We start from the raw sequence: 10609 nt of genomic DNA, 5'->3' as shown, positions 1-10609 counted from the left end.
AGTAATGCTTAGGGGTTACTCCTGGCTAGGCGCTCAGAATTTGCTCCTGGTTTCTTGGGGGACCCATATGGGACGCCGGGGGATCGAACCGCGGTCCGTCCGAGGCTAGCGCAGGCAAGGCAGGCACCTTACCTCTAGCGCCACCGCCCGGCCCCACAACCATCTTCATTCTCTATGTCTGGCACTGGCCTGCGTTGTTTCCCCATTGTCACACTTGTATTGTGGGTTTTTCTACGTGTTGTGGTTGTATTCATTGGCTAAATGATGTGCGCTGGCTCCTCCCCTTTCTGGGCGTGTAAACTCACCTCCAGGGAAGGCTAGCCATCTGCAGATGAGCCACACACAGGATGAAATCAGGCCAAAAATGCAGCACAGCAGAGGACAGGCAAGATAGGGGTGCTGACATCTGAGTTCCAGCAGAGTTCAGCGGCTTCCCCTTTCTGGGTGTGTAAACTCACCTTCAGGGAAGGCTAGCCGTCTGCAGATGAGCCACACACAGGATGAAATCAGGCCAAAAATGTAGCACAGCACAGAGGACAGGCAGATAGAGTGCTGGCATCTCATTCCAGCAGAGTTCAGCGGCTTCCCCTTTTCTGGGGCATGTAAACTCACCTCCAGGAAAGGCTAGCCATCCACAGATGTGAAGGAATTCCTTTGAATATTTCTTGTGGTGGAAATTCTATAAACAATGTCATTTCTTAACAACTAAGACTCAGCTTCTATAGATAATTATGTAAAAAATACTTAACAAAATAATATCTTCCAAATTCACTATTCAGCATGTTACCCCAAAAGTAGTGGGGAAATGGCTCACAAAACATCTTTTATACACTTGAAAATATATTTCTTATTAATTTCATTAAAACACAACAAAAATTAGATCAAGTTGAGTTATAATAGATAGGTAAATTAAGTAGGAATGGAAAATCTTATTACTAATCTACTCAAGTTCACTTAGCATTTTTCTATTCCTGTTCAATAAGTATCCTCCATTGATTTTGTAATTCTGATAACTAGATTTTTAGTAAGTTGGTATATTCAACAGACATAAGACATAATGGGACACTGGCACTGATGTGTTCTAATCACAAGATGTAGAGAGAAAAATATTCATGATCACAGCTATAGCTCATCAATTAGCCTGACAACCTACTCCGGATTTCAGTATTTGTTTCTTGAATAGTGAAAAGAAGGTATCAGAAAGGGTGTTTGAATATTATCAACAAACAAACAACTCAGTTAAACTTTAAATATTAAGGCATTTCAAGTATCGCTCGTGAATATTTAATATCTATTCGGCATTTTATTGCTTCCTCTTTATCCTTAACTGTTTGTATACTCTACTTCTCTATGTCTGCAATAATGTGTTTCATAAAATACTTGCCTTTATACTTAATTTCATACATTCTTTTATTTTTTATGTATTCTTCTATTTTGCATCATATATTCTCCTTTGTTTATTATATATTTTATTTTTAACTGCAGAATTGAACTTGGCTGCGGAGAAAGTTAGGGCTCTACTTGGCATGCTCATCAATGCTTAATTCTGGCTTTGTACTTAATTCTGGACACAAACTCTATATTTGTCTCTCACAAAAGCTTAGGAGACCAAATACCATGCTGGATATTGAAGTAGGATCATGCACATAAAGGCAAGTGTCTTTAAACTCTATACTATCTCTTGAAATCGAACTCCAGTAGAATTTAATATTTTAAGTAATACAAATTACACAACCTATTGCAAAAGAAATTAATGATGATGAAATCTTCTTAAAATGAATTGAAAGTACTTCTCAGATACAGTTGGTGAAAAAAGAAAAGTGTAGAGAATTATGCATGATATCCTGCTATTTGTATGAGATAAATGTATATCATATTGGGTAGTATTTCTCTAGAAGGGTACAGAAGAATTAGTAATGGTAATTTTTCTCTCTGAAGATAATTATGTTGTATTTAAAGTCTTTTAAAATAAAAAAGTTTCAAATGTATATTGAAAGGAGGAACTGATTATATTTTACCAATAAAAATAATTAATTTTTCTTTTTTATATATCAGGTAGAAAATGTCAGCACAACTGGATCTACCAGAAAACACAGATGACTGGACAACGGAGGATGTAAACACATGGTTAGAAAAGCATAAAATAGACAAAAAATACAGAGAAACATTGGTTGCACAAGATGTGAATGGTGCTGTCTTAAAGTGTTTAACTAAAATGCACCTTGTTGATATGGGTATAAAACATGGACCAGCTATCCAAATAGAATACTTGTTCAAAGAATTCAGAAAACATCCTCTGAAAATCCTATCCTGACACAAAAGAGGGATAATAGTAAAAATATTCCTGAAGTGCAAACTTTGATTCAAGTGGAAGATGGAAAAAAGTCAAAGAAATCAGAAATAGTTGATGCTGCTATAATAAATAAAGTTGACAAAAGTTCTACATTGCTTAAAAATGAGTTTGAAGAAGATGATATAAAGGAAAAACAGAGATTCACAGAACTGACATGTATAGCATACCCTTTTGATGAATTCAGTAACCCATATTGTTATAAACTGAATTTTATTCTACAGCCTGAAACAGGACCACTCAATCTTATTGACCCAATACATGAATTCAAGGCCTTCAAAAATTTTGAAAATGGCACAAAAGAGGACATTAAATGAAATTTAGCAATGAAGTGTTTCGATTTGCTTCAGCTTGTATGAATTCACGTACCAATGGCACCATTCATTTTGGAGTAGAAGACAATCCCATGGAAAAATTATTGGCGTAAGATTCACTGCTATCTCCAAGGAAGTCCTTATTGATCACTTCAACCAAATGATTCAACAATATTTTGAAGTTCATCAGGTCCAAAAGCAAAGAATTGTATACGAGAGCCAAGATTTGTTGAAGTGCTTACTGCCAAACAGTACTCCATCTGACAGATTTGTTATAGAAGTGGATATCATTCCAAAATATTCTGAATGTGAACATGACTATTTCCAGATAAAATGCAAATTTTAAATAATAAAACATGGACTCAAAAAGCAAAATTTTCAGTCTTTGTGAGAGATGGTGCCAGCTGTAAAGACCTCATGAATAATAATTATGATTTTAAAGTGTTTAAATTAGGTGTAAAGGCATTAGCAGAATCTAGAAAAGATGCAGAAGAAAAATTCAGACTAAAAATAAACAGAAAGGAGAGTGAGGGGACCAAAGCTTGTTAGATTGTTGACGGGAAACCAGGACTTGTTAGATAATTCATACTACAATTTATACATTCTTGTAATAAATAAATGCCATCAAAATCAAATAAAACATTTAGATTTCCTAAAGGAAATTAAATGGTTTGCTGTATTGGAGTTTGATCCTGAATCTGCAAGCAAGGGAGTAGTCAAAGCCTATAAAGAAAGTCGAGTAGCAAACCTTCACTTTCCAAGTCAATTTGTGGAAGAGAAAACTACAACAGATGAAAAGATTTCTAGTCTGAATCTTCATCAACAATCCAGCTGGATTTTCTGCAATGGCAGATTAGACCTTGACAGTGATAAATATATGCCCTTAGATCCAAGTTCTTGGCAAAAAGAAAAGGCTTCTGAAGTCAGAAAACTGGTCTCATTTCTTACACATGAAGATGTACTCCCCAGAGGGAAGTTTTTTGGTGGTATTCTGTTGCTTTCCTCTGTAGAGGACCCAAGAGACCCCCTTATTGAGACCTTTTGTTCTTTCTACCAAGATCTCAAAGGACTTGAAAATATATTATGTATCTGTCTACACTCACACCTATGTCAGAGATGGAAGGATCTACTAGAGGCAAGATTAAAAATGCAGCAAGATGAATTATCAAACCAATGTATTTCTGCTTTAAGTCTTGAAGAGATAAATGGCACTATTCTTAAATTAAATCTGTGACTCAACCTGATAAAAGATTTTTGCCATCTATTGGTTCAACTACTGTACTTCTTAAAAAGGAGGAAGATATCATGACTGCTCTGGAAATTCTCTGTGAAAACGAATGTGAATGTACTCCCTTAGAGAAAGACGAAACTAAATTACTTGAGTTTAAGAAATCAAAAGAGGAAGACTTTTATCGATGGTGGTAAAGTATCTTGGTGGAACTTCTATTTTTCTTCAAAAAACTATGCTTCACCTTTTGTCAAAAGGGAAAAATATGAAAAAACTTGAAACAATGATTCAAAACTGGGCAGATTCTTCTAAATCAACATGTGTAAAAATTTTTCATTTGTATCATCATCCAGGTTGTGGTGGGACCACCTTGGCTATGCATATTCTCTGGGATCTAAGGAAGAAATTCAGATGTGCTGTTCTAAAAAACAAGACAGTGGATTTTTCAGAAATTGGAAAACAAGTTACTGACTTAATTACTTATGGAACAACAAGCCATCAGGATTATTTACCTGTATTGCTCCTTGTTGATGATTTTGAAGAACAAGATAATGTCTATCTCCTGCAGTCTTCTATTCAAACAGCAGTTTCTAATAAGCATATTAGATATGAGAAGCCCTTAGTCATCATCCTAAATTGCATGAGATCACAGAATCCTGAAAAATGTGCAAAGATCTTCCCAAACAGTATAGCCTTAAAACAACAACTACTTCAATGGAACAGAGGGCTTTTGAGCTTAAATTAAAAGACATTGAAAAGCAACATAAAAACTTCCAAGATTTTTATTCTTTCATGATCATGAAACCAATTTTGATAAAAAGTATATAGAAAATGTGGTCAGGAATATTCTGAAAGGGCAGAATATCTTTTACAAATGAAGCAAAGCTCTTTTCTTTCCTGGCTCTTCTCAATTCATATGTGCAGAGACAAACATTTCACTATCAAAATGTGAACAATTTGTAGGAATCACAAACAAAAAGGCTTACTGGGGGACAGAAAAACTTGAAGATAAGATGGGTACCTACTCTACAATTCTGATAAGAACAGAGGTGGTAGAATGTGGGAATTACTGTGGAGTGCGCATTATTCACCCTTTAATTGCCATTAGTTCATTGGAAGAATTGAAAATAAGCTATTGCTTGCATAAAAGCTGAAATTATGTTGGCTATGCTAAGAGAAAAATTTGTTCTATGATACTGGCATAGGAAAACAAAATTCATCCAAGATATGCAAACACTGCTACTCACAAGACAACGCATATGAACAGGAAGGTGAGACAGAAACTTGGTTTTCCCCATTTATTGAAGCATACACAGAGATGAAGGGAATGATGCTGTTAAGAAAGTATTGAATTGAAGGTATCCACAGGTTCAAACAAAATGCTTTCATTTGCCAAGCTTTGACAAGACACTTTTACATTAAAGAGAAGGACTTTAAAAGTGCTCTATACTGGGCAAAACAGCAAAAGAAATAGAACCTTATAATTCTTATATCTCAGACACACTAGGTCAAGTCTATAAAAGTAAAATAAGATGGTGGATAGATGATAATGGACGAAACAGAACTATTTCAGTTGTTGATCTAACTGAGCTTTTACAGTTAGCAGTAGATGCCTCCAATGCATTTAAAGAATCTCAAAAGCAAAGTGAATACAAAGAATGTGAAGCAAAGGGAATGTCTTATCAGAATGTCAAAAAGACGATATGATACTTACAATATAGCTGGTTACCAAGGGGAAATAGAAGTTGGACTTTTCACAATCCAGATTCTCCAGTTCATTCCTTTTTTTGACAATAAAAATGAACTGTCTAAAGAAGTTTGATCAATTTTATATCAGGAATTAATGATATTCCTGGAGATGCCAACGATGAATTTAAATTAGTCCTCAATAACTTTATTCCTTATCTAACTACATTAAGCTTTCTTTGAAAAAGTTCTTTTGATTTTTTTGATGATTATTTTGTTCTTTTAAAACCCAGAAACAACATTAAACAGAGTGAACAAGATAAAAACACGGAGAAAGGTGGCTTTATATTTTAAAAAGTATGCAGATATATTTGATATCTTTGATAAATCACAAAACAAAGATTTTGGATCAAAGCTCAGTTTGCCACTTCAAGTAGAGATGATTCGGAGTAAACTAGAAATTTTAAAAGCAGACAAGATTTCTGGACTTTTGGAATATCTTATAAAAAGTCCAGACCGTGCTTTACCAAACTATGGAAGATATAGTAGCCCAATATACTTCTCTGTTGGAACAATCTACGGTCAAGATTCAGCCAAAGGAAAAACAAAATTTTATCTTGGCCCAACATAGTTCTCTACTGTATTAAACCGAATTCCAAATTTGTCAGACCAGTGAAAAAGCTAAAAGAGCAGCTTCGAGAAGTTTTGCAACAAGTGGGAACAAATTATAGGTTAACAGAGCCTTATTTCTTAGCTTCCCTCTTATTCTGGCCAGAAGACAATCATTTAGATAAAGATTCTAAACAAATGGAAAAGTATGCTCAATCACTGGAAACTTCTTTCAGGGGACAATATAGGACATATGAATCGTACAAAACAACCAATTGCATATTTCTTTCTTGGGAAAGGTAGAAATATAATTAGACTTGTTCACAAAGGAAAAATGATCAATGCTTTGATGAACTAGATACTAAATCTTGGTGGCAAAATGGAAAGATATGGAAAGAGGAAAAAGTCCAAGACCTTTTGCTTCGTTTAAAGGGACGAGCTGAAAATAATTGTGTATACATAGAAATACGGAATCACTGACAAAATAAACAATACCCATCACACCAACTTTCTTTGGTCAACTCAGAAGTGGCAGGAGCATAGAAAAGGTGTCTTTTTACCTGGGATTTTCCATTGGAGGTCCACTAGCTTATGAAATCGAGGTTATCTGAGAATTTGATCTTCCCACTCCAAGAATTTTATCTCAGTGACAATGAACTTTTGATGTAGACTCAGGACATATATTTTTTAATCGACAGCTGTGCTCTCTGCTCTTTGTGGCAAAGCTTGCTGCCATGGACTGGTCCTCCTAATCCTCATCTCTATTGTCTCTGTATATCCTCCCCACACTGTCTTTTATTTTCTTAATATCCCACAGATGAATGTTGATTATTCTATGTTTATCCCTCTCCCTCTGACTCATTTCACTCAGTGTAATAATCTCCATGCCTAACATGTATAGATAAATTTCATGACTTTACTTTTCCTAATGGCATAGTATTTCCTGTGTAGATAATAGTTGCACTTAAAAAAATAATTACTTTACTTAAACACCATGGTTGCAACATTGTTCATAATACAGTTGCTTTTACTCACAGTTACAAATTTATTCATAATTGAGTTTCAGTCACACAATGTACAATACCCTTTATTAGTGCACACTTCCCACCCACAGTGTCCCTAGTTATTCCCTTCCACCTTCACCCCTGTCTGTCTCTGGGGCAGACATTTATCTTCTCTCTGCCCCTCTCTCACTCTCTTTTTTTCCGTTTTTGAGACTATAGTTTTCACTATGTTTGCTGAAGGGGGTATCATGCATATCACTTTATCCCTTTTCAGCACCCAGTTCTTATCCAGAGTTATCAGTTCCAACTATCCTTATCATAGTGGCCCCCTTCTCTCTCTAACTGCACTCCTCCACTATTTGTGAATTGGTTCTCCTGGCCCTCATCTCTATTGTTATTGCATACTATTAAGATATTCTCTTATTTTTTTTATATCATCATATGAGTGAGATTCATTTTGTCTATTTATCTGACTCATTTTGCTGAGTATATTATTTCTTCATATCTCCAGTATGACCACAAAAACGGTTTTAGAATAGGAAAAAATTTATGGTTCTAAAAAATTAAAGTATCTAGAAAAAAATTCACAATAGAGATTAAGAATTCTAACTCGAAGAACAGCATTAATTTTCATCAAACAGACGACTACAAATGTACACCATGTAATTTACACACAAGTCCCTTTTCAAAGCAAAATGAACAGCCAAATGCTCTGAAGGTTTTACTGTAGAAGTCAGAGGATCTTGACAAAGCTAGTCTGGATTTTATTTGAACTACATATTGTAGAGGCAGTTTGAGCAACAGTCAAATTTTATATTGATGGCTAGCAATCTTCTAAACCTTTAAACAAATAAAAAATGCACCAAACTCATAATCTGATGAATAAAAGACTCGTGAAAGGATTGTTTCCCCCCATCCACAGGTTCCCAGAGTATTAAATAGATATGCATTGGATAAAGCACAACCAGTGAGTTACAATTAAAAATATTTTGGGGCCTTGCAAATTTTTTCATATTAGCACTTATCAATGGTTACCAAAATGGTATAAAATGGATAAAGAAATTTATATAATGATGAATCAAACTCTCTATACTTTAATTATGTTACCATCTGTTTCTCAACTTACTGTACGCTTCATGAAATGTTATAACCAATCATTCCATTACCCTATTGTAGTCTATCATAATGAAAGCAAACCCAGACAATATTTACCTATGGCTGAACTCTGAGTTAGATAAATGCAGACTAAAACATAATGTGGTATCATTAGTACCTATCTAAAAGGCAAATGGAAAAAAAAATAGTAAGAACAGAATGCTCAAGTAGAAAGCAGTGAAAACATCACAGCTTATATATAAAATAAAATGCTTTTCTAGAGAGTAAATAAACCAGGCTTTTTTGAATATGACCTACAAACCTCATTTGCTAGGGATTTGTGTAGAGGAGCAGGATACTGGGTTTAGAATAAATATCACAGGTGCTGGACAAGTGCTCTTTTAATGAGCTACATCCCTGGCCACTTGAGGCAATTTTTGCTTGTTTTCAGGCCACAACTTGTGATGCTCAGATCTTACTTCCTGACTCTATGCTCAGCGAATCACTCTTGGCAGGATTGAAGATTGAACTAAAATTGTCCTTATCCAGGCCAGAGAGATTGCATGGAGGCACAGCATTTGCCTTGCATGCAGAAGGACGGTGTTCAAATCCGGTACTCCATTATGGTCCCACGAGCCTGCCCAGGAACGATTTCTGAGTGTGGAGCCAGGAGTAACCCCTGAGCGCAGCCAGGTGTGACCCCCAAAAAATTATTTTTACCTTATTCCTGTATTATCTCTCCTTCAAGGACTGCTAAAGATTTTGAAATTTCCCAGAAACTAGAAGTAAATCATTATAAAATATAATCTAACAAAATTTTTTTCCAGCAGGATATCTCGAAATCTTACTTTTAATAAATTAAAGGTAGAATTGATAGACCATTAAAATAACTTATGACACATAATTACATTTTTGGTATTATATACAATTCATGGAGTTCACATAATTGCTATGGGTTTAGCAAAAAACTCTGTCTATATTTATTTTGGCTATTTTGTTTGTTTGGAGACACACTTGGTGATACTCAGGAGTGACTCTTCAAGGTTCTAAACTCAAGAATTACTCCTAGAAGTGCTAGGGGGAACAATAAGGGATATCAGGGACAGAACTTGGAATCAGTTTGTATGCAAGGCAAACACCCTACTGATGTACTATATCACTCTGGCCCCATTTTTGTCCAACATTAATTTTTTTAATTGTTATTACTTTTGTTCAATACTCAATGGTTCACAGGGAGCCATGTTACCAAGAGTCAATCCTGGGGCTCCAGCAACAGGGTATGTGTTCCTTGAGTCAATTTATCTCCTGACCCTCAAAAACCAGATATTTAAAGTGGACAAAAGTTCTCAGAAGCTTCAGCTTAAAACAATAAAAAGTAAGGTAAAATTGATATTCAACACATAACCTTTCCCACAATGACTATTGTTTCCCATAGAATACATATCCCTCATTTTCAAAAATATCAAATATATTCTTATTACATTCACTTTAATACAATGCTTATGCATATGCATAACAACTATTCACCAAAATAAGATTCATAGTTTTGGGGTTAAGGAACAAAATGCTTTAGAATTTGATTACAGTCTGCAATAATAATTATGGAAAGAAAATTGATCAAATATTTTAAATATCAAATAACTGTATTAGGGTTAAAAATTCTGAAATACAATAGGAATTTGAATAAGAAAAAAGAACTATAGAAGTTTAGACTATTGGGGCCGGAGCGAGGTGGCGCAAGCACTAAGGGATCTGCCTTGCATGTGCTAGCTTAAGACAGATCCAGGTTGGATCCCTCGGCATCCCACATGGCCCCCCTAAGCAAGGGCAATTTCTGTGTCCATAACCACGAGAGTAACCCCTGAGGTCACTGGGTGTGGCTGATAAAACAACAAACAAAAAGTTTAGACTATTATACAATAGAGTTTGTTATTGTTCTGGCTGTTACCTATAAACCTTATTTGACAATTGAAATATTGCATCTAAAGTGACAATATATTTTTTTGTTCATAGACTATTATTTTTAATTAATGATAACACATTGTTTTGACCTACTGCAATCCTTATATACAAATAATCTCAATTGCCACATTTTTTCAGACTAGCTTTTTTTTAAGAGGAGAGTTAATAACATTTAAATATATATTATAGAACTCTTGCATTAGCATTAATAGTTTAATAATAAACTGTAACTGAATCAGTTCTTCTCAAATTTGCCTTACAATGACTAACACAAAACCTTGACCACATATATTGATACTCAAACAATATAAACAATGATTCTAGTTTTAATTGATGTAGGACTACTGCACATCATATTAAA

At 34.8% G+C, this 10609-nt stretch overlaps 1 protein-coding gene across 1 annotated transcript; it reads left to right on the top strand.

Annotated features, from left to right (window-relative positions):
* Positions 1 to 2062: 2062 nt before the first annotated feature.
* On the top strand, positions 2063 to 6915 carry SAMD9 (sterile alpha motif domain containing 9). Its single transcript, XM_049784443.1, is given in 27 exon segments — positions 2063 to 2279; positions 2282 to 2659; positions 2662 to 2751; positions 2754 to 2858; positions 2861 to 2901; positions 2903 to 2990; positions 2993 to 3195; positions 3197 to 3884; positions 3887 to 4080; positions 4082 to 4162; positions 4164 to 4599; positions 4602 to 4691; positions 4694 to 4758; positions 4760 to 4811; positions 4814 to 5043; positions 5045 to 5149; positions 5151 to 5358; positions 5361 to 5563; positions 5565 to 5706; positions 5709 to 5896; positions 5898 to 6104; positions 6106 to 6201; positions 6203 to 6436; positions 6438 to 6519; positions 6522 to 6652; positions 6654 to 6674; positions 6676 to 6915. Coding segments are annotated over 27 exon segments (4698 nt in total). The 3' UTR covers positions 6799 to 6915.
* Positions 6916 to 10609: the final 3694 nt, after the last annotated feature.

The sequence above is a fragment of the Suncus etruscus genome, chromosome 1 (genome assembly GCF_024139225.1).
Source record: "Suncus etruscus isolate mSunEtr1 chromosome 1, mSunEtr1.pri.cur, whole genome shotgun sequence".
Lineage (NCBI taxonomy): Eukaryota > Metazoa > Chordata > Mammalia > Eulipotyphla > Soricidae > Suncus > Suncus etruscus.
The sequence above is the reverse complement of the archived record's forward strand: the minus strand, read 5'-3'. Positions and strand labels throughout refer to the sequence as shown.